Source organism: Mesoplodon bidens (genome assembly GCF_964165515.1).
Source record: "Mesoplodon bidens genome assembly, chromosome: 20".
Lineage (NCBI taxonomy): Eukaryota > Metazoa > Chordata > Mammalia > Artiodactyla > Ziphiidae > Mesoplodon > Mesoplodon bidens.
Window position 1 is genome coordinate 13,176,209 of NC_138181.1, and position 25,057 is coordinate 13,201,265.

Consider the following 25,057-nt stretch of genomic DNA (forward strand, 5'->3'; position numbering starts at 1 on the left):
GTTCTGGCTCCTTGCTGGAACCAGATGCACGTTCGCATCTTTGGACATTTTCAACTTGAAGGTGCGTATGTAGGGGCCTTCCTGTATTTACCACCTCTCCCATCTCCCCAAGAAACATTCCATAAAAGAGACACTTCTTGTTCACGCAGACTAGAGCTGAATACATTTCTGATTGCCACTAAAATTCTGAGTCATGCTTCCAGGTAGATTCACGGTAAACACGGAAGTGCGACGGGAGGAGCCCAACACGTGTAGTTTACAGTTAGAACTAGAAATGGCCTTAGGACTTTAGCAAAACCCTTTAGCTTCAGGTGAGGAAACAGAAGCCCCGGGGGTTAACCCTCATCCACGCATCTATTGAAGAGGAGGGTTTGCGTGGTGGCTAGAGACCACATCTCCAAACTTACTGGGAAATCTTACTGCTGATGGCATCTGAATACCTTCAACTGTTTTTCCTAAACAAGCTTCTGGGATTTTCATAATGCAGGGAGACTTGGGGGAAATGAGATTCTACTTTATTCTCAGAAACGTGCAAGATGCTTTATCTGCTTTAGGTACCTTTCCTTCCTTCCTTCTCTCCATTCCCGTTTCCTTCCTTGCTCTCCTCCCTCTACAAATCTTTAAAGAGTATCGACTCCAGACTAGGACTATGAACAGTCCCTGTCCTGGTTACATACCATATGTTGCAAATAGAAAATGTTTTCAGATAGTGATGAGTACTGTGAGAAAACCCAACTTTTAGGGGCTAGTGAGTGACCTGGGGAGGTGACCTTAGATAGGGTTTGAAGAGGCTTCTCTGACATTGGAATGTCCTCCTGAGTGGTGAGCAAAAGCCATCCAGACAGAGGGAATGGGATAAGGGGCTTAAGGCAGGAAAGAGCCAGTATAAACAGACTGAAGGAGGAGGAAGTTCAGGTTCCCTACTAGCCTGCAAGACCCTACATGATTTTCCTGTAACTGTCAGGAGTCACCATTACAGGGTCTAAAGGAGGAAACTGCCATTATCCAATAAATATTTGTAAAAGATCCCTCGGGCTGCTGTGAGCTGGGAGGTAAGAATGACACCACGGTGCCCTCAAACCTGTGAATTAAGTCGAGTTAGATCACCTTTGAAGATGAGGCAACGGATTCAGGGTCTGCATGCTTTGCCCAAGGCTACATGGTTTGTAAAGGATGGATGGCTTTTCACACCCAAATTGGCACCAAGTTCAAAGCTCATGCCCATGCCCTTTATATATATTAAAATACATAAGGTTTGGTTGACAATTTCAATAAAATATTGAGATCAGTTTCCCTCAAAGGGGAAAATTCTCCTTTGAGCTGCACTTTCTGATTTCAGTTCCCTCTAATAACGGGCTTGGAATATCCTGACTTTCAGAGTCAAATGTTCTTATTGGATAGAGACAGGTTCACATCAGCTGATGCAACTGCATAAATATCTGCTCTGACACTGGCTGGAGGACAGCAACAGAATTTCCGCCTCAACTCCATCTTTTCTGGTAGGGCAACGGTTAATTTGAATATGTGTCAGATCATAGCCTGGGTACATTTTACTAATGTCAATATTTTTGCTACCTAGTAGTACACAGTATTATACCTGAAAGTCTTCCAGGCTGGCAGGGTGCTATTATTAAGCAAAAGATTGCTTAATTGTAGATCACTACTGTATGTTTAAATTTCAAGAGCATATTAAGTTGTCAGACTTAATTACTGTTATATGTTTAGATTATGCCACAGATTATTTAGTTCAGTACCTAGGTTTGCCAACCTGTTCTTGTGACGTGACAGGGCAGTAATTAGAGCATCAGGGAGAAACCTAAAGTTTTGCATGGGGATGTCCAGGAGGCCTGGTCCTTTGGAGAGTCCTCCTTCTTGCTGTCCCCCCACCTCCAACATCCCTTGGTGAACCACTGTATGGAATAGCCTTGGTGGTCCTAGATGGATTTTACGTGTAACCTTGTCTTGACCATGAAGATGTGCGAAAGCCCACTGAGCCCACAAAAGGCTCAGCAGATATGTCAGAGTGAGAGCTCTCAATTTTGGTCCTATCGACATGTTGCACCTGTGCACTGTAGGATATTTAGCAGCATCTCTGACTTCTACCCACTAGGTGCCAATAGCATCCCTCCAAGTTCTGACAACCAAGGCTGTCTCCGGACATTGTCAGACAACCTCTGCGGTCAAAACCACCCCTGGTTGAGAACCACTGTCTCAGAGGAAGGGAAAGAAAATTGCTCAGCGTGGAAGATGTTTTCTCCCTCCTGGCAGAATTTCGTAATCCTTTATACTGATAATTCTTGGAGGTGGGCATTCCCATTGCCACCTGCTTGGGATGCTGCAAGAGGAGTATTAGTATGAGACAGGAAGAATGGCTAAGAGAACCGAACAGGCTTCCCTGAGGGTTGGGAATTTCTACATGCAAACTCCAGGTAGATTCCTGTGACGCCGGAGTAATGGGTGAGGTTTCTGAGTGACAGTCCTTGGCTATTCCTATGTGCTAGGAATGTAACTTTACTGCTGCTACCTTTGTTAGGTAGCACAGGAGAGCCTGTCTGGGCCTCTATTTCCTGTCACACAAATGGGTACAATGACATCCACACAAGGAAAGGTGCCACATCTACACAATATGTTCTTCCCTAAACTTCCCCTTTTGCCGTTGGGGAGAACACCTACTCACACTGCATGATGACTGAAATACTGTGACATTCTTTCATCTTCTCTTCCTTCTTCCCAACCCTTTTCCCCTCTCTCCTGTATTTCCTCCTACTAATCCTGTCAGTTTAGCAGAGTATGTGACACATACAAAATCAATATATTTTTGTTGAATGAATAAATGAATAAGTGAAAGGATGAGAATCACCAGATATAAAAGAAACCAGAATTAAAATAATAGGTTTAGGGCTTCCCTGGCGGCGCAGTGGTTGAGAGTCCGCCTGCCGATGCGGGGGACGCGGGTTCGTGCCCCGGTCCGGGAAGATCCCACATGCCGCAGAGCGGCTGGGCCCGTGAGCCATGGCCGCTGAGCCTGTGCGTCCAGAGCCTGTGCTCCGCAATGGGAGAGGCCACAACAGTGAGAGGCCCACGTACCGTGCAAAAAAAAAAAAATCATAGGTTTATATCTTTTTAGCCTATATAGGATGTGAGATTTAAGAAAATGATAAGAGGAAGGACAGGTCACCTGATGATTAGCTAGGTGGCTTACGGTGTTGTCAGCTTACCCTCTGCTTTTACTGAGCGGGCATTTTTCATTTCTACATTGATGATACTGCCTACACAGTGAATACTTTTCTGTCCAATTTTAGAAAGTTGCAAGCATGATGCAAACACACACACACACACACACACACTCAACCCACACACAAATCTTGTGTAAATCTGAGTGACCCTAATTGCTAAGCTAAGGACTGACGTGCAGAACACAGAGGCATTTTTATACACCTTCAGATTAGCTCAGTAGAGGGGCTCACCTTCCTTAGTTGGGATTTTCAATGCACTTTGATATTCAGGGAAGTGCTTTGCTATTATTATTATTTGTTTATTTGAAAAAACCCCTGAAATGCTGGGTGCTGAGAGATGTTTGGTTGTTTAGTGAGGGTCTGTGACGTAGCTGGCTCACCCACCAAAGTTCACCCACCAAAGACTGGACTATATTTTTTGTAGTCTAGCCCACAAATAGTGTGGTAGAATAGTGTGCTTCATCCTCTCAATCACAAAACTAAGAATGGTAACCTGAACACCTACAGGATCCAATGAGAGTCGATTAACAATAATAATACCTGTTGTTAATGATAATAAAATACCAATGGCTATGCTCACTGATATTTGATTCATAATAATAACAGCACTTACTACTCTGTGATCTTCTTTAAGATGGGAAAAAACAGTGTTATGTGCATTCCATTTAGAAGATGGACATCATTTTTCATTTGACTAGGATTCCCAAGGACTGAACTGTCCACTAATCCTAGTACAGAATTCTCAGAGCTGGATGGGATTCTTTTTTTTTTTTTTTTTTTTTTGCAGTACGCGGGCCTCTCACCGCCGTGGCCTCTCCTGCCACGGAGCACAGGCTCCGGACGCGCAGGCTCAGAGGCCATGGCTCACGGGCCCAGCCGCTCCGCGGCACGTGGGATCCTCCCGGACTGGGGCACGAACCCGTGTCCCCTGCTTCGGCAGGCAGACTCCCAACCACTGCGCCACCAGGGAAGCCCGCTGGACGGGATTTTATAGGTCATGTGGCCCAACCTCTCCTCCTCTCCATCATTAACGTTTTTCAGAGAGGAGTTAATTATTCCTGATCCCGTTCTCTCTAGCCTCTTCCCGTCAGGGTCTTGTTCTTACGTGGCTCTGAGCGGGTCTGGGCTGAGCAGCTAATCCGAATTGATGTGATGTTGAGTGTGGCCATGACAGGCTCCATGTCCACCAAGGCCGGGCTGCCGGATGACTTAGATGGGGAGGATAAGAGAGCACACATGGAACATTCCTCTATGTTGACGGCATGGAGGTCTCCAGAAGAGAGCGCGGACCCCTATTGAGAGAAAACCGGGTACGTGGTGGTGGCGTTTTGTGGACGTTGCAAGTGTTTGAGCCAAAGCCTCCACTGACTTGGTTTTAAGACTTAGTTACCTGATATCTGACACTTTTATCCTTATCGTTCATGAATATCTGAGCGTGACTGAATTTTGCAGGTCCTTTCTGAGAGCAAGTCTGGATGCGACAAAGTGCAGTGGAGAGAGGGGAGCCTAAACCCACTTAGGTGGCTCAAGTGGAAGAAAAGAATCAGAGTAAGGGTAGCAGTGGCGAAGGAAAAAAATCACAGAAGGTCCAGATCTAAAAGCCAATTCTGGGGCTTCCCTGGTGGCGCAGTGGTTGGGAGTCCGCCTGCCGATGCAGGGGACACGGGTTTGTGCCCCGGTCTGGGAAGATCCCACACGCCGCGGAGCGGCTGGGCCCGTGAGCCATGGCCGCTGAGCCTGCGCGTCCGGAGCCTGTGCTCCGCAACGGGAGAGGCCGCAACAGTGAGAGGCCCGTGAACCGCAAATAAATAAATAAATAAATAAAAGCCAATTCTGCGTCCTCACAGTCTCGCTTGTAGGTGACTGCATTTGTACCCTGGATTAATTAGCAAAGTGGCAGTTGCTTCTTTTCTTTGGTGGAGAAATAGGGATAGATCTGGTCCCACCATTAGGGGGCTGAGATGCTAACACTGGCAATTTCTGACACTAGCTGGATCTGGAGACTCCTGGTCATTTTCTTTCCTCCTTTTCTACGGACTAAAGTAAGCAGTGGTGCAGGGACATTTATGGTGACATAAAAAAAGAACAAATACAATTTGTTTCTTGAAACAACCGTTTTTGAAGAATATGCCTAATCTGTTGCTAGCATTATTTCTTGAAAAATCTAAAGTTTTGGTGCATTTCACACTGCATATATATATTAATCCAGGGAAATGGTGGCATATAATGAGATACAGCCCTATGAAGGTTCAGAGCAAATACAATTACAACCACAAGGCCACATATACATAAGGGATCCATTTCTCAGAATTCCTCCTTTTCATACATCTGTCAAGGACCACGTGGCATTATGTGTTCCATAAAAGGCGAGTCTCCAGAAAAGATGAAAAAGTTAGAGCACAAAGGCTGGCTGGTATCAGCTTAGGCTTAGCCATTAGGTCAGAATCGGATTTAGAAATGCAAAGAAACTCTATTACATAAAGACCATAAACATGGTTAGTGACATAAAACATGAAATATGTCTGGATTTAAATCCTAGTCCTGCTACTTACCTGCTGTGTAAACTTGGACGGGTTGCTTACTCTCTCTGTGCCTAAAGTTCAGCATCTTTAAAACTTATACCATGGGGTTATTTGGAGGGTTAAGTGAGTTAATACGTGCAGACTGCTTAGAACAGTTTCTGGTACCAGGAAGCACTGTATAACTGCAAGCTACTACTGATTTATTATTATTATCATTATTAATCCTAGTACTGTTAGTATTGTTATCATTATAAATATTCACTGTCCCTTACTGTGACACTTACAGGCAGAATGTATATCTGGGGAAAGTTCTGGAGAAATCGCCATTCTCTCTGCAGGTAATCCAGAGACCCAACGAACACAATGTCCTTCAGCTCCTGACGGGTATAGCTGCTAGCTCTCAACGGCATCACAAAATTCCGAAGCCCCATCAGTGTTGAGTGGGCGTCTCCAAAGACACACGCTACAATGTGGTTCCGAAACTCATGTTTTGACTTCTCAGTTCGTTTCTAAGTATAAAGCAGACCAGAGTCTGGTCACTTTTAGAAACAAGATGAGAGTCCCTTTAAAGAGGGCTCTTTCCCCACATCCCAACTCTTCTTGGTATTTACATTCACACTAGCACTTTCATAAGAATGATCGGATTTTGCAAATCACTCATAAAAAACATGGAACTTATCCACTTATCCACTATGGGACAATTAAACTATGTATCTTTTCCAGGAGTTCCTTCTTACTTCACTTTTTCCAGTTCTCTATTAGCCTGGAGTGCTTCCGTGCAAACTCAGATCGGCATCATTGAAATCATGAAATCACTGAACCAAATGGGGAAAAACAGCTTTCATTTTCACTACATGTTTTTAACCTCGTATGTGCTATAGTACGACTCACTGAAAAGCGAAAACATTCCAAATCCCATTGCTAAACTTGTCTTCTAGTGAGCCCTGAAAAACCCCAAGTTGTACAACATGCTGCAGTTTTCAGCGGATTTTCATACATATGAAAATATACATGTTAGCTTGAACCATATGAAATTGCCTTTTTTCTGGGTCAAAAATGGTTGAATATTGGCAATTTCATATGGCCCCACCTACTATACTGCCCAGATTCAATAGATTCCAGAGTTGAGGAAATTTATCATGAAAAGTGCACAAAATAAATGTGAAGGTTACAAAAGTTCCACTTGATCCCAAACATTTCAATATGTCTCATACTCTTATCAGCATGGCCAATTTTTAACATCTCCCCTATACTTTTAAGTTGGAGACAAAATAATATACGTGACGGATATTTAGATTAGGTTTCCCCACATTCATAGAGACTTTTAAAAACAATAAGTGTAACTTTAGAGAAAGGGATGATATTCCTGTAGGAAACTTATTTTAAGTCTCTGTGATTGATTTCAGGGAATGAGTCGATGTCTTACTCTCACGGTGCTGGGATAGGTAGAATAATCACTAATTTTGTATTCTGGTAGTCATTATTAGCGTATGACCATAAACAAACTAGTTAACCTCACTGACCCCTAATTTTTTTGTTTAAATGGTTTAAAAATAAATAAAAGTTAATTCTGTTGTGGAAATTAAATAATATATTGAAAGTTCAGCGCTCGCCTCCTTAACTGTTGTTCAATAACTATTTAATCAAATCTGAATCTCAGTGAATTCCTAGATTTTCAGAGGAGGACCCTTGGAAGCTGGTAGAGAACTTGTTAAATATATGTACAAGCACTTCCTGTTTGAGTGTGTTCTACCTTCCCGAGCACAAGAAGATTCAGGATATTTCAAAGGGATGTATCATTCATCCTTATGCCAGTTTTTTGCTGGGTTAAAGGACAAGCTTCTATGAAACAGGGGCTGTTGAAATCTAACAGGATAAATAAGTCACATCTGACATCTGAACAATTAGAGTTTGTCCAATTAGCATAGACTGGGAAATAGCATAGTTTGTCCAATTAGCATAGACTGGGAAATTCCAAAGGGAATGGCCCTGTGGGAAACGAAGCTACTTGTCTGGAGAGCCTTTCTAGAGAGTGATATGAATCTTAACCAAATCTATTGAATAATTGTCTCTGGCTAATTCGATTAGTTTTAACTTGAATAATGAAGGCTCCAACAGTATTTAATGTAACAGGCCTGAAGTCCAGAAATTGCTCTTTTTAGTAGACCTAAACAATTAGGAAGGAGATACATGGCAGAGTGCAATTAATGGGCACAGCTAGAGAGGCAATTTCTCCAAGGAACTGCAGCACAAAACTGTCTCCCAATTGAGAAAGATGGTGGCTTTTGGGGGGAAGGGGAGACTGCACTATTTGCTCCAAGTAACAGATCGACAACTTCCATTTGACTTTTCTGCAAACGCAACCAAGTTCAAAGTTGGCCCAAATTTTGTAATCTGGACATTTCTCCTCTGCAGTCACAGTTTCAAAACTCTTAGGATTTCTTAAACTAGAAGCCCTTCTAAATTTATCAGAAGACTCAGTTGGTGTTCTGAACTATAGTCCACATAGAGTCACCCTATCACAGCAACCTGTCCGCGGGCTCAGGAAATAGGGTATAAGAAAATGTCTGCTATTGCCATCTCTTGGTCTCTTGGATGCTTCCATCTGCAACCCCCTCCCAACCTTTCTAAAGGTTTCCCTCCCACTGGAAACGTGTTTGCCTTCCTGCTCAACGGAAGTTTATTTCGTTTCGTTCAGAATAAGACATACTTGCTAAAATGGGGAGTTTCAGCAGCCCTAACAGTTTTCCAGCTTGGACAGTATGACAGCTTGGACAATTTTGTATTTCTGATCAAATGACTGGTCATGCTTTTTACAAAAAGTGGAACATATTCTGCCAGGACATTGGCACTGAGCTACAAAATGGTGTGTGTGTGTGTGTGTGTGTGTGTGTGTAACAGAAAAAAGCGAACTAAACTACTTTTGGAAAGCAAGAAAAATACAAAATTATCAATTAGTCACAGTTGAACAAATTATATAGGGTTCTTACAACATGCAAACATCTTTTATTAGCTTATTTTTCATTTAAAAACTCAGCTTTTATTACTTAAATTTACCAGCTACTGCTTGCAAGGTAAACCACTGAGATTATCCTTGAGTTTCCAACTCTGGCAAATGAGAATAGATGGGGATCCAGAATGCAGGTATCAGAGCCTGGGATAATATGCAAGGCTTTTGCATCTTGGTTGCTGGCATTTCAGTGAGCTGAATTAGTCTGTCTCCTTAAGAGGACAGAGACAAGGACAGGATTCTAACGTCTATAAGGATTCCCTCATGCTGTGTGGGGTGGGAGGACTGAGCATTTTGGAGATACATCCTTTGCTAATGTGTTTAAGTATAGCCACCTTTAAGAAAAAATACTATAGAAAATCCAAACTTTAAAAACTAATTAAGGGGATCTTTATTTAATTAAAAAAAAGAAAGACCACAGAGTTCTTGTAAATAGTCTGTTCCCCTGGTGCATTTAAATCAATTAGGTTTACTAGCAAAACAGCAAAGTTTCAGGAGAACATTATTCTGAATAACTGACTCAGCTAAACTATTAAAGGAGGGGAAACGTAGTTGAAGAATCTGATCTAATTATTTTAAATCCCAGCATCATATTACCCACATGGTCCTTGTCAAATGCCACATCTGTTATTCTGCGTACATTCACATGGCTCATGAGGTATGTTTTTCCTTCAAAACTCACAGTTTACAAAGAGAAAGGGCAGGTGCTTATGACTAGTGGAAGGACATCATCTACCCTAAAACGAGCTTTAGTTTACCTGAGATTTGGTACAACATCACCTACCAGAATCACTTTGTCCAAAGGGGTGGCTTTGCACCGGTGAAACATGCCACTGCTATCAAGGCGGTCAGACTCTCGCTCCATTTCGTATAGAAAAGTCCTAGATACGGAGAATGGAGAGTTAGCCTGGGAACACTTGGGGCTCGGGTGTAACAAAGCATGACGTCAAACTCATTGGAGCCTCAAGCCCAAAGTGAAGAATAACATAAGGAAAATGACCTCGGGTCTGTGAGACCCCCAAATAAAGATGCATGTCTGAAGGACACCAAGGGCTGAATGTCTTCACAGCTGGAGACATACTAAGCACTTTGGGCAAAAGCCATCAAGAATTGTGTGTATGTGTATGTGTGCGTGCACATGTGTGTGTGTATGTTTAACAGACACACCAGTCTCTCTTTTGAACTTAGACTAACTGCCTTGAGGGTGGTCACTTCTGCTCTTAATTTTGCTACCGTTCTGATGCTACTGCTGCTTGGGAGAAATCATGAGAGGTGTTTTGCGCACCTGAATACAGAATTTAAAAGGCCGTGAGATCGAATCATGAGTGGTATACCTCTCTCCTTAACCTGTTTTCCTCTTGTCTCCTTTCCATATCTTTTCTTATGGGTCTCTTTTGAAACATCCTTACTTATTAAATGCATTTTGCATCCTTTACAGCTTCCATCACCAGCCTTCATTTGACTAAAATTTGCTCAAACCTTGGTCTAAGTCTCGGCAAAGCCTTCCGTGTAATCACCCTACATTGCCATCAGGCACAATGCTTGTCATGTCATGTATTCAGTCACCAAAAGGGTTTGAGGAGCTTTTGAAAAATCCCACTCGCATCCCAAGGAATATATATGTGCTTGTGAGAGAAGAAAGGAAACCCTTCAAGAATCACAGAGAGGTTTGGGTTAGAAAGGACCTGTTCAAGTCGAGAGAATCCAGGCACAAACTGCAGAAACAACCTCAAATCCCAAGGGCTTAACCCAACACAGGTTATTTCTCACGCACACTATGTATTTTACTGAGGTGAACAGGTGTCTCTGCTCTACACAGCCATTCAGAATCTTACGGGGACAGAGGCTCTACCATCTTAAGGGTACACCCCCTGGAACATGAATCCCCCTTGGTCATTAAGGCAAGAGAAGAGAGAGAGATGAACCCAGGCATTTAACTGCCTTGGCCCAAATCGACAAGTCATTGCACCTCACATTTCATTGGCCAGAACCGGTCATATGGCTCACATTTCATTGGCCAGAATGAGTCACATGGCTCCTGCTGACTTTACAGGGCTGAGGAACATGGGAAGCATCTGAAATATCTGCTGAGCATTTCTGTCTCTTTCAGAGACTTTAAAGAACGCCCCTTAGTTTACGGATAAAAGTCAAAGAGCTAACAGACTGTAAAGCTGACACTTGAATATAATGCTGAGGTTGAGATTACTGGTGCTCACAATGTCCAATTTTCCTTTCCTGCCTTAGCAGATGGGTGGGTTAGGTGGGGCCACATGATTCATTCTGGCCAATGACATGTGAGAAGTGATGGCTGATATAGGAAGAAGCCCTCATGTGATTCTTCAGGCTCCCGCCTAACCTGCTGCAGAAATGGCCAGCCTGAGTACATGAGTGACTACGTGGAGCCGAGTCCCTGCCTCCTTGACCTGCGCTGGGCATGTAACGTGAACACGAAAGACACCGTTGTTGCGCTAAGCCACTGAGATTTCACGGTTGCTCCCACAGCATTAGTCTGCCCTATCTTAATACAAATACCTTTTCCAAAATGCACATTCCATAATATTAGCAGCTGGAGAAGTCCCGAGGAAATGATTTCTGTAAGCAAATAAATTTTTAGAAAAGTATCCCCTCTTTGAAATTCACCCCACAGTTTAGCATATCAAAGGTTCTGAAAAGTCTTGCAAAAGAGATATCCTTTAGAATTTGTATAATCCAGTGTTTTTCGCACACTTCTTTGATCACAAAAACTTTTACTATTTACTTAGGTACTTACTACCTAAAAACATCTGTTACTATGCCTTGAAATGCCTTTTCTGATGTATTGTACTATGTCACACTATAGGTTCAGTCCCGGTAACCAGTAGCTTATGACAGCATTCTCCTGTGAGGTTTTACTATACATCCTGGGACTAATATGACCTATTGTTCTTTGTGCTGAAGGGTTAGGGGTTTTCCCTGTGAATTAATACAGCTTGTTATTCAACACCTGGTTCAAAGACTCAGATCCAACGTAAGTATTTTGCTCTCTTTAACCAGGTTAGTTTCTAAACTACTATCTGAAGTCATACTTTTTCAGACAAAGGAACTTAAACTTAGATCAACATCAGGCCTAAACTAATGGGATAGAGAGAGGACCCAGACAGAGAAGCTGGGGTGGGGGACTTGAGGCACTGGAGAAGGGTTTAGAAAAGTAGAGAGGCTAATTGCTAATGAGATCAGCCAAGGACTAGGTGCAATCCTTTATTTTCCTCTCCATTTGAGACCTACCTACAAAGTTAGTGGATTCTAGTTATCTACCTAGGCAGAAGATGTTGTAAAGTTAAGCCTCAAGGTCAGCTTGACCAAAATGAGTTATCTTGCTAATTCAAATTAACAGCTTTTGGTGGTTTAAATATCCGTAAGTCATGAGTCCCAACTCAGCATCCTAAAAGCCACACAGGCTCTCTTAATGGTGATGGCTAGACAGGACCATGGTGATGGCTTTATGCCAAGCTTGTTAAGGGGAGCACACCAAGACCCTAGTCTGGTTTTGATTTTTATCAGGATTTGGAGAATTGGCTGTGTTACTCATTCATAGCCGCTTGTTTCTCTCCATGTGTAGTTTCCTAGACACCGTCCCTCAGGTGTTGATATAATATACCCAAGCTACCTTCAGGAGGTGGCTTCCTGCTCTCTGCCCTCAGCACCCATGTCTACAATAACTTCCCCTACTTTTCTTCTGGTCACTTTCTTCAGCTCTTTTGCCACTTCTTCTAATGCTTCCTTTCCCCGCGCCCACCCCCCATAATGAAGAAAGAGTCCTTGGTCTGGAAATGAAAGGCCCTTTTGGCAGATAGAAGATGATCTTCTCCCAAGTACATTTAACTTGACTCAGAGTAGCAAATAAATCACTGTACACTTTTCTATCATAATAAAAAGCATGATCTATGTAGCCAAGATGTCACAGAAAACATCTTTCTTCATTCTGATGTTATGGAAAACAGATACGCCTTAGAGGAAACACCTGCTGGAGACCTGCATTAAAGAAAAGGCTGGAGGAGACCCACTTCATCATAAAGGCATCCATCCAGTGTCCTTGCTAAAGCAAAACCTGATGCGATTCAGCTCACCATCCCTTAACTAAAGCTCCCTTCTGCCATATGCCTTGCAAATGACATGATCCTTTCAGAAATATACTTCCCTAGTGAGACTAATAAATCATCTATGAGAATGTGCAGTACTAGCAGTCTTAGAACTTGGAAACAAGGATTGTGTCATAAAGGCTGACTCTATTGGAGGGAAAGGTAGCCACGGGGCACCATCCAGGTCATTCAGGGCAAAGAAGAAAAGCCACATCTTGACCACAGGGAGAAGCCTCTTGAGTGAGGGGGTCTTTCTGTATAAGACAGGCTGGGAGAAATAAAGTGGGAGTTATCAGAGAGTGCCCTCAGCAGGACATGGTTGGGGTGATGGTGGGGTTGGTTCACTGGTCACAAGATAGGCTTCTTACTGTTCAAGCGAAGTGTGGTACCTTCCCTGGGAGAACCGAGGTGGTAACGGACCTTGAAATGTCCTCAGTCAGGTCTTGCCTTCCACCTTTGGAAGCCAATAGGCTGAGTGTGCTGGGTGAGGGCCTGTGGATGTGCAGAGCCATATGTGAAGGAAGCCGCCAGCTTTCTTTGCTGACAACTGCCTTCTTCAGGCTGCTTTGATATTCATGGAGCAAATGTCTTGTGAGCACAAGCTTGGACATAGCTCAGCTAAGGAAGGCAGGCTCCTTTCCTCTCTGCTTTCTGGAACCATTCTGAAGAGAACTTCTATTCCTCCTGTGCCCATAGCAACTTATCTTGTATGAATCCTATCAGTTAAAGGAAAATATAAATGAAGCACCACTTTTGTTTCCAATGGTGGCACCCGATGAGACAGAGATCCAGCCATGCAGGGAAACCTCCATTAAGAAGGTGGGGGGTAGGTATCAGTGCCAGGTCAGGAAGCGTGATTTCCTAGAGTGTAAGTCTGCTTCCTTATTTCCTCAACAAACAGACTTGACTCAGATTATTCTTGAAAATGATCCACCAATGGATGAGATCCTCCCTTTCACAATATCTATTAGAAAGCTCAAAAAGCACCTACAGTTCCTTTTTTTTGTCTTTGCAGGTCTCATTTTTGGATGTGTTAGGAAATCCTGGCCCATGACCATTCCATCTGAAACCTCTTTACAACTCCACAGGTGGCTTGTAAATTCTTAGGAGAGAGTTTTCTGGCCTGGATGCAGAACAATATATTTTTTGCTCAAGACTTGAGTTGAATAAAAACAATACGTTTCATCAAGTCTTAGCACAGAGAGAAGGACAGGTCCCTTGGCTGAGTGCTGGGGAGGAGAGGAGGGTCGTGTGCCTGTTTCCAGGAGCGTCGGTACCCTTCTTGGTTCCGTCTTTGGAAAAGTCCCTTGCCACTGCCTCTTGAAAGCAGCCATCAAGTTCCCACCAAAAATGGAGGGAAAATTCTCAGTCCCAGGATGCCTTTGGTGCTGCTGAGGATTCTGTATCTTGCAGGCTACAGCTGCCTTCTCCCCAGGGACTTTGGCACAGGCAGTGACAAAGCTATGCAGTTCATACTTATCCTGGAAATAGTCATTTATCGTCAATACTGACCACCACCTTTTGTGTTCTGGGAAAGAGGAAATCAACTAAAATTTAGGAATGTGAGGGCACGCTGTATCATCTCTGTTTCCCCCCACCTCTCTCTCAGACTTACACACATATACACACACCTCTATACACATACACACACGCTATAGTCAAACTTCAGAATATGAGTCTTTATGGTCACATTATGATTTCATTTTTCTGGGTTTCACCTGGATGCCACTTACTCATTACAAAGCATTGTTTTTACTTTGGAGGGAAACTTAAGGCGTAAAAATGTGGATTATTTTTTGCAGCCCATTCGCCTAGGAACCTGGGCATGGGCAAGTGCAAAAGGGCTCCTGTGAGCACTGAGAAGCCTCAGGACCAAGCAACCGGGGAAGGAGTTCAGGAAGGTGATGGGCACAACTCACTTTCCCTGTTAAAAAGGGCTCTGTGGGGGCTTCCCTGGTGGTGCAGTGGTTGAGAGTCTGCCTGCCGATGCAGGGGACACGGGTTCGTGCCCCGGTCCGGGAAGATCCCACATGCCGCGGAGTGGCTGGGCCCGTGAGCCATGGCCGCTGAGCCTGCACGTCCGGAGCCTGTGCTCCGCAACGGGAGAGGCCACAACAGTGAGAGGCCCGCGTACCACAAAAAAAAAAAAAAAAAAAGGGCTCTGTGATCACGTCCTCTTTGACGAGAAGGGGAAAGGGAGCACCAGGCTCTGCGCCTCCCACCCCGAGCTTGACCAGATCTCCTTGCTGAGAATCCTTTACTGGGTCAAAAGTGAGAAAGCCTGCCACAAAATCTCATGGGGCGTGACATACGTTGACAGCAGGCTGGTTATCTCCAAAGCTCCAAGCCCTCTTGGTAGTCATGTGGGAAACCTTAGGGAAGGAGGGGAATAAGAAACCCGGGGGTGGGAGGGATAAACTGGGAGGTTGGGATTGACATATACACACTACAATATATAACACAGATAACCAATAAGAACCTACTGGATAGCACAGGAACTCTACTCAATACTCTGTAAATGGGCTGTATGGGAACAGAATCTAATAAAGAGTGGATATATGTATATGTATAATTGATTCACTTTGCTGTACAGCAGAAACTAACACAACATTGTAAATCAACTATACTCCAATAAAATTAAAAAAAAAAAAAAAGAAATCCATTGTGGGGCAGCTAGGGCAACCGACTCTGCTGGTTGGCTTGACTCTGGTGTTCCGGACAAGAGACTTCAGTACTAACACTAGTCACTCGACGGCCAGAATGGGGATACTTTTCCCTGATAATCTGAAAAGCTCCTAGAGAGAGAGGAAGAAGGGGGAAGGAAGAATAAAGCCTTGAAACGCTATGCCCAGAACACCTTCCACACCTCTACGTTTATAGGTAATTCTGGCTGATGTGCAATGGAAGGAAAGACAGTTGGGTGGCTGGAGCCCTGGAGGTTTTACGACAAGAAGCTTCCAGTAAATTGTATCTTCCAGATTCCCTCTTGTTCCTGTCTCCTAATTCCTGGCATATACAAAATCTTCCCTAAGTTATTGAGGAATTATTGACTTTAGTGGTAAGGAGTGTTGGTATGATTTTTTAAAAATCTGAAAATGGTATTTTAAAAAAGAGAGGTGTTAAACTTCAGGACATCATTGTATTCAGTGTAATCTTTTTTCAGTCTACACAGGAGAATGTAAACCGTGTTCTAGCGTAAACCAAGTCAGCTGTGAGTAAGGTGCTGTTTGCCTTTAAATGCTGCTTTCCAGATGGAGTCTATCAAACCCATGGCCTCTATTTTCCATGTTTACCATTTGAAATCTCCGCAAAGACATTTTTTCCACCCTCTTCCCTTAGAAGTTAGACCCGAGGTCAGAATGGCCCCGGCCCAGGTTACGGCAAGAAAGGGCGGGGGGGGGTGTTTCCATTAGATAAACCCACATCTGAGCTCACATGTGACATCTCTCTGCTAAGTTGTGCTTTATTTCTGATGAGTGTAAACTGACAGGTTCTCTGCAGAGTGTATTCTGTGAAAGCATTCATGTAGGCATCTAAGAACTTTAAATTGTTACCAGACGGGAGATGGAGGAGAAAGATAAACAAGGACAATCTCCTCTTCCTTACCCATTCCCCAGATGGACCCTCATTTAAATCCCTTTGTACTGATATTTTATGGATATTGCATTTGGGATTTCCTACAATGTGAGGACAAATGAGACAATACCCGGAGCAGCAGCTACTTTAATAAAGGCTGGAGTCTGTGCCCTGGGCAGGGTAGCCCAGGGCGCAAGGCAAGCCTCACCTCTCCTGGGAACGATTTCCTCAGCCAATCTTTTCAGCATGAGATTGCATTTTCAGGTGCCCTTTCCAACACTTTCTAAATATCAAATGACACAGTGAACACAGAAGTTGATCTGAATGAAAAATATTTTCCTCCCTTAGACAGTTTGGGATACAATCTTCCCTGTTCAATGGACTAGGAGCTGAACGATTAAGTCAGTTATTCCGATACTTTTGATCTTAAAAAACACATTACATGAGACAAATGCAAATTTCAGGCAAAAGACTATTACTTTTTGTGGGGAGATAACGGAAGTGGGAGATAGGAATTTGAAATATCTGAAAACTAGTTCATTTTTCATTGTATTGATATACTTTCTAAGGTTTTAAGGGGTTGAGCCTGGGTCAGAGATTAGGGTGACAAAAATGCTTTCCTTAGGCGGTGGGGTGAGAGGCTTGGCCTTGACAATTACTACTAATAATGCCCCCTACCAAAGACATTAGGAAGGGAAAAACTAGCATCCATCAAAATGTTACAGGTGTGGGTGTGCATGAGTGCCTGGGTGTGCGTGTGTGTGTGTGAGAGAAAGAGAAAGAGAGGGAGGGGTATCAAACCGAAAGGTACACAAACCGTGTAGAGGACATAATTCCAGGATACGTGGATACAACTGGATTTTTTTTTTTTTCTGGAAAAAGGGTGTTATTTGTGAAGCCTTCTTATCCACATTCCTTAGTTTCTCTGAAATCCCTGGGGCTGAAGGTCAAAATGGAGACAAATTATTAGCACGCTGGTGATTACAGATTTTTGGAAACATTGGAAGGACCTAATGATGTGTCGAGGACCACAGACTTTAAAAATTTCCCCACATCTGGAAGCCATCTCTGGAGGGAAGCCTATGGAATAAAGGCATTCTGGGTGCTATAGCATTGTCCTTAGCACCCGTGACCTGTCAAGCAGCAACGGAGAGAATGGAGATGGACGCCACTTGGAATCAGTTGTGACACGGAGCCCTCCTCCCCTGCTATGTGTTACAAGATGGCTACTTTTTAAAGGTGGCCTGCCTTGATTAAAGGTGAAAAGGTAGAATTAGTGGTCTCTGGTGGGAGGGAAATGGTTGTGGTTAGTGTTCTTTAACAAGAAGTGATTAAAGTTGGGCTGTTTTTAGGGGTGAAAGGTAAGAGTCGGGGTTTTTAGGTGGGAGACAGGAGTCACAGGGTGAGAGGGAAGGAAGGTCTCGAGTACTGTTACTGAGATGTCCCCTGTGTTTTAGGTCTTTACATTAAAGATGAATGAGAACAATGGGAAAGGAGGAGGATGCTCATACTGCCTTGTTCGCCTCTGAGATTAAGTTTCTGCAGCACATCAAGTACTTGACTTTTCTTATGTGTGACTACATAGGTGACATTCATTTCTGGATTTCTTGAAGCTGAGGTCTGTTGCATCAAGAAGCCATCTGGAATGAGATATCACCTCACACCAGTCAGAATGGCCATCATCAAAAAATCTACAAACAATAAATGTTGGAGAGGGTGTGGAGAAAAGGGAACCCTCTTGCACTGTTGGTAGGAATGTAAATTGGTACAGCCACTATGGAGGTTCCTTAAAAAACTAAAAATAGAACTACCGTATGACCCAGCAATCCCACTACTGGGCATATACCCTGAGAAAACCATAATTCAAAGAGTCATGTACCACAATGTTCATTGCAGCTCTATTTTTACAATAGCCAGGACATGGAAGCAACCTAAGTGTCCATCGACAGATGAATGGATAAAGAAGATGTGGCACATAAATACAATGGAATATTACTCAGCCATAAAAATAAACAAAATTGAGTCATTTGTAGTGAGGTGGATGGACCTAGAGTCTGTCATACAGAGTGAAGTTAAGTCAGAAAGGGAAAAACAAATACCGTATGCTAACACATATATATGGAATCTAAAAAAAAAAAAAAAAGGTCATGAAGAACCTAGGGGCAGGTCGGGAATAAAGACGCAGACCTACTAGAGAATGGACTTGAGGACACAGGGAGGGGGAAGGGTAAGCTGGGACAAAGTGAGAGAGTGGCATGGACATATATACTCTACTAAATGTAAAATAGATAGCTAGTGGGAAGCAGCTGCATAGCACAGGGAGATCAGCTCAGTGCTTTGTGACCACCTAGAGGGGTGGGATAGGGAGGGTGGGAGGGAGGGAGGGAGACGCAAGAGGGAAGAGATATGGGGATATATGTATATGTATAGCTGATTCACTTTGTCGTACAGCAGAAACTAACAAACCATTGTAAAGCAATTATACTCCAATAAAGATGTTAAAAAAAGAAAAAAGAAACCATCTGGATGCCCCACCACTTCCCCCTATTGCCTAAGGTCCAGAAGGATACTTTGGGGAGTCATGCATTGCCTTCCCAAAATTGTCTACTTAGGTGCAGCCACTTATAGGAGGGAGAGAGGGAGAAGGGGAGACAGAGAGAGTGAGAGAGAGAGTTTCTACAACCTTTCCAGGAAACTTCCTATAATTTAAAAATCACCACCAAACATACACACACCTAAATGTCTCCTGTCCCATGGAGCCATGGTGTATGCTGATAAGTGAGTTGCGACTTGCATCTTTCTTGCTACGTCTCACAGCACAAACAAGATCACCCCATGGTCCACCACTAGTCACCCAGCAGGCAGAAGTGCATGCATGAAGAGGGCTTCACTGCCCTTGTAGACCAAATGGACGACTCAAATAATGCATTGTCAAGGTTTTCAGCTCAGAAGCTCTGGCTTTTATAAACTAGAGTAAACTGGCATCTGTTTAGAATTATACGGATACTTAACACAAATATAAATAATATTTAACTTCCTGGTGGGTCATTTTCTGGACTGTTTTGCAAGAATGCAAATTCTTTCTTATAATCTCTTTCTCTTCCCTGTCAAAATAACCATGGAAAAAGATTCTAAGTTATGCATGAGCTCTCATCACTCTGTGAAAGTAAGAAAACTACATGTTTTGTGAAATCTTCTCTCAACCTCTTCAATTTGACCACCTGCCAGGAACCCATTCTCTTTTACTCAGGATTCTAGGGCAAAAGTCTAACAAAACCACAACAAATTTCAGATGTCTTGATTTTATTCAACTCTTTGATTCTTTTATCTTCTATATTATTTTTTTAGTTTCAATGGGAAACTAAGATTATATAATTAAGGAGTCTATTGCACTTCATGGCACTCTTTATTCACCTCTACTTTTCCAAGCTGTTCAACACCCTTTTAATCTAAACTCAAAACTTTTAGTAAGAATTTGGGATGGGAATTAATGCCTTTGCAAACTTAACCTCTGCCTTTTATTTCCAGACATCTGATGTGATACTGGTCAACCTAACTATCTAGAACAGGATCAAAAATTATTTTCTGTGAAGGGCCAGGTAGTAAACATGTTAAGCTTGCGGGCCAAGACACAAAACTGATATTATAACAAGACCGAAAATAAATTTTCACAATTTCTCATTGATGATATTCAAAATATAATAATCATCATAATAAATATATTTTCATATTACAGATCTAATGAAAAGAAATAAATTTTCAAAGGTATTTTGCTAAATTGGCATTCAAAGTTAGCGTTCTTACCATCAAAATCAATTGCAAATGTTCACATGTTAATGTTAATGAGATTTAATTCAAAGATTTATCATCTTTGGAAATGTTTTTTCACACAGATAGGTACTGCCAAATACTGGTAGTGCTCCATGAACATATGATTCTAGTTGAGAATATTCATTGCTTAGAAGACATTATTAGACTCTTCTTTCGATATTTGCCTTTAGCACGTCATTATACGGCAGATTAACCACGTGCAATGGAAGGATATGTGGAAACTCCTCAGCTGAACAGCTAAGTGAACTTAAAATACAGATATTTCCCTTGCACTTGCATCAAAGTCCAAACAAACAAACAAACACTACTGGAACTGAGATCAGAAAATACATCCACTGGAAATATGTATGGAAATAGTGATCACACCTTTTGTTTTAACTTCTGACATCATGGGAAATGTATAAAAGAGCATGACGTTAGTTGTGATTCAAAGAACAATAATTTTAGTGACTTTATCATAAAATGAGTTTCATATATAAGCTGTTTTGTCTTTTAATTTTATGTTGATTTCATTAAGGAAAACAGTCAAACCTTCAGTGAATGCTAAGTTTTGAAGCCATTTAGTGATCAATAAGTGATCAAGGGCAGATCTCATTCAGAAAAATTTCAGTCCTGACCCAGAGTTCAAAAAATGCCAGTAAATCTTTACCCCTGCTAAGGTATTAGATGGCTTTGCCATAGGGCAAGTTAGGATATTCAGCTTCTATTTCTGAAAAAATTCACAGAAATAACAATGGTGAAGTCCACAAGAGCAAATGAAATTCACTGCTGATGCTATTGGCCCAATAACTCAGGATAAGTTAAAATATTTTCCACAAGATACCAGCTGATGAAAAACACATACATTATATTCATACATGTAATGAATATACATAGTTGGTACACAGCTTGCATTTCACAAGTTTTGTAAATTTGCCTGTGAATTTCTGCTCCGCATATATTTTACCACTATCAGTTGTAATACATCTTAGTAGAGTCTCCTTCATATTGTAATGAATTACTGTTGTCCCACCTTTTCTGAATATATTTTCATGTGGTAATTGTGCCATGCAGACCATTCACAGAGGCTAAGTTTTCAGTTACTTCAAATTCAACATTGGCTTCTTTAATAAAAACAATTAAACAGTATCAGTAACATTTATCGACTCATAATGAGCTAAGGGAAACCACTCAATATCATTTGCCTTATTTTTTAAATGACTACTGATATGGCTCCTAATGTCAACTATTCAAGCAACCATTTTTGCTGAAAGATTAATGGTATGGTAATAAACAATCTCATTTTCTCTGGACACATTTGTTGACTGCTGCAATCAAATACAATGTAATTGGATCACTATCAGAAAATGACTTCCCTTGCTTGGCTACCAAATGAGCCACTTATAAACAAACTTTGCAAATTCTGTTGTGATGAGATAGTCTTTTAAATTTTTCTAACTGTTGTAACAAGTGCTTTTGAATTAGGAATACTGTTTTAAGTGCCTAATCTGATACTGTCAATGTATATTTCATTCATTTAGCACAGATATACTGTCAATGCAAATTCAACTGCTTCGTCATTGCAAGCCATTATATAAAAACAAGTGGTGGGCTGGGGATTTGGCCTGTAGGATGTAATTTTCTAGCCCCCTGATCTAGAACACACCCTGACATCATGGTAAATTTTTGCATGCGCTAACTATAATTCTAACATGCTTGGTTTTTTGATTTGCAGATTAAAAGTGGCAAATTACAGTTGAAGAGAGGAGTTGCTGCAAAGAGATAGTCTTATACCAGCTTAAGTAAACATTGAAATTTTAATAGAAAGATAAAAAACAAAACTAGAAAAAGTAGCCACGGAGAAAAGCACTTCCAGATGGCAGTAAGGACATCCAAACCTCCACTCTTTCATAAAAGCAATGAGAATACTGACAAAAGTTCTCAAAATCAACTATTTCAGAACTCTGGAAATTAGCCAGATGCCTGAAGCAATCTGAGACGTGTTCAATTCAAGAAAAATGACAGAATCTTGATAAGAACAGTAAGATTTGTTGCATTTTAACTTGCCTATTCCCATTCCCCTCTCCCCAGCTCTACAGTAGCCTTGAAATCCAAAAGCCTCAAAATCACAGTAGCCATGAAAACCACCAGGCTAGCATCCACTGGAGAGGGAAGAATGGATTTGAACTTCCCCCAAAGCCCTATTCACACAAAATATCATTATTTAGCTTTATGGCAGCTCCCTGGAGACACCCAATCACAGGACTTGTCTTTATTTGACCTGACTCCGAGCCTCCTCAGTGGGAATAGCTGGTTCCCCTGGGGAATTTTCCAAAATTGATAAGCAGCAATTGTTTAAAATTGCAGATACTTGAGGCAGAGATAACAGTGCGCCAAACAAGAGGCTAATCAAAATCCTTAAACAGAAAAGCTGGAGAATGAGAAGTCCGTGGGGGTGGGGGGTTTGAAAAGCTTTTACTTATTCATTCTAGGAATCTAAAAGAAAACCACATGCATGTGCAAGGTTGTGCACTTGATACCCAGGAAACACCTGAGACATCCTTAATCCCACGCATCTGGGTGACTTTGAGACTCTGCGCAAGAAGGAAGTAAAGGCTAAGGCAGAGATGGAAACTGATGGAGTGTTGAAGGCATTCCCCAACATGCACACAAAGAGACCTACTGATTCAAGGCTTTTAAGTACTGTTAAAATGGCAACACTATCCAAACTGATCTGAAGTTTCAAATCAATCTCTAAGTTAGCTGTATTTTTTTTTTTGGCAGAACTTGACAAACTGATTCTAAAATTAATATGGAAATTGAAGGGACCTAGAAAAACCAAACAATCTAGACAAAGAACAAAGTTGGGGAATCACACTTCGTGATTTCATAACTTACTACAAATTGCATTAATCAAGACATTGTGCTACTTGCATAAAGATAGATATGTAGATCAGTGGAATAGAATGGAGGCCAGATATAAACTGTTACTTTAATGGTCAATTCATTTTAACAAGGGTGCCAACATAATTCAGTGGGGAAAATAATAGTATTTCCAACAGATACTGCTGGAACAACTGAATATCCACATGGAAAAGAAAGAAGTTGGATCTTTACCTTACACCTTCTATAAAAAATTAACTTAAATGGATCAAAGACTTCAATGTAAAAACTATAATTATTAAACTCTCAGAAGAAAACAGGTATAAATCTTCAAAACCATGGATTAGGCAATGGTTTCTTAGATATAACACCAAGGAACACAGGCAGTAAACTAAAAAATAGACAATTTTGATGCCATCAAAATTAAAAACCTTTGTGGTTCAAAGGACTCCACAAAGAACGTGAAAAGACAGCTCATGGATGTGAGAAAATATTTGCAAATAATACATCTGATAAAGAACTTGGTCAGGAAAAACAAATAACTCTTAGAATTCAACAACAAAGACAACCCAATTAAAAAATGGGTAAAAGGCTTGATACTCATACAAATAAACAATAAGCACATAAAAAGATTCTCATCACTAGACATCAGGGAAGTTCAAATAAAAACCACAATGAGGTATCACCACACCCACTAGGATGGCTATAATAAAAAAGACAGACAATAAAAAGTGTCAGAGAGGATGTAAAGACAGTAGAGCCCTTACACGTTGCTGGTGTAATTGCAAAATGGTGCATCAGCCTTGCAAAATAATTCAGCAGCTCCTCAAAATGCTATGAACAGAGTTATCACATAACCTAACAATTCTACTCCTGGGTATATATCGAAGTGAACTGAAAACATGCATCTGTACTAAAACCTGCACATGAATGTCCATTGCAGCATTATTCATAATAGCAGAGGAAAGAAACAACCCAAATGTTTATCAACTAATGAAAGGATAAACAAAATGTAGTGTGCTGATATAATGGAATACTATTCAGTCCTAAAAAGGAATGAAGACTAGACATGCTACAACATGGATAAACCTAGAAACATTATGCGAAATAAAAGATGTCAGACACAAAAGGTCATATACTACATAATTCAATTTTTATGACATGTTCAGAATGGGAAAATCCATAAAGACAGAAAGTAGATTAGTGATTTTGGAGGAGGTGGGAAGTTTTTTCTGGGAGTGATGAACCTGTTCTGAACTTAGACGTGCCAGCTGCACAATTCTGTGACTATACTAAAAACCACTGTACTGAGTTGTATAGTAGGTGAATTATATCTCAGTAAGTTTTCATTATAAAAACAACGACGAAGTAGTCACAGAAGGGACAAAGTGAGGTATTCTATTTGTCTTCCCAGAGGGTCAAATTCTCCTCCAATTAACTGTAACTGTACTGTGTATTATGACGCATATCATTATTGACATCTGAATAATCTAAAAGAAGTTGAACTATAGTCAATACATCCTTCCATAAAGAATCAGGAAAAGGGCCTACTATGTTCCTAGGATTATTTCCATCTAAAATTATTTAAACAATAATGATGCTTAGATAAGTTCTAGGCAAAGCTATCCAGAATGATTTGTTCCAAGATTTTTGACTCGCTGAAGTTGAAAATATCTTGCAACTATTGTATGTCATATGACACTGAAATTTATAGACTATAAGAAGCTATTGACATTTCCTCTCTAAGGCTTACAGAGAACTTCCACATGTTTGAGTTCCATGAGAACAGAGATCATATGTATGATCTAGCATCTAGCACAGTGTTTGGCACAGTGCAATTATTGAGGACATCCACTGAATTCCCAATAAATATTTGTTGACTTACTGACTGGAGAATGAGTA

General features: G+C 41.5%; 1 protein-coding gene across 1 annotated transcript in view; it reads right to left on the bottom strand.

Annotated features, from left to right (window-relative positions):
• KCNU1 (potassium calcium-activated channel subfamily U member 1) overlaps nucleotides 1-25,057 on the bottom strand; it is a gene marked incomplete at both ends in the record, with an annotated part of 137,292 nt that overhangs the window by 17,651 nt on the left and 94,584 nt on the right. Inside the window, 4 exons of the mRNA XM_081220789.1 lie at nucleotides 4,342-4,528; nucleotides 6,043-6,267; nucleotides 9,553-9,649; nucleotides 10,002-10,053. Coding sequence (XP_081076915.1) covers nucleotides 4,342-4,528; nucleotides 6,043-6,267; nucleotides 9,553-9,649; nucleotides 10,002-10,053 — 561 coding nt within the window. The remainder of the gene's footprint in view (nucleotides 1-4,341; nucleotides 4,529-6,042; nucleotides 6,268-9,552; nucleotides 9,650-10,001; nucleotides 10,054-25,057) is intronic.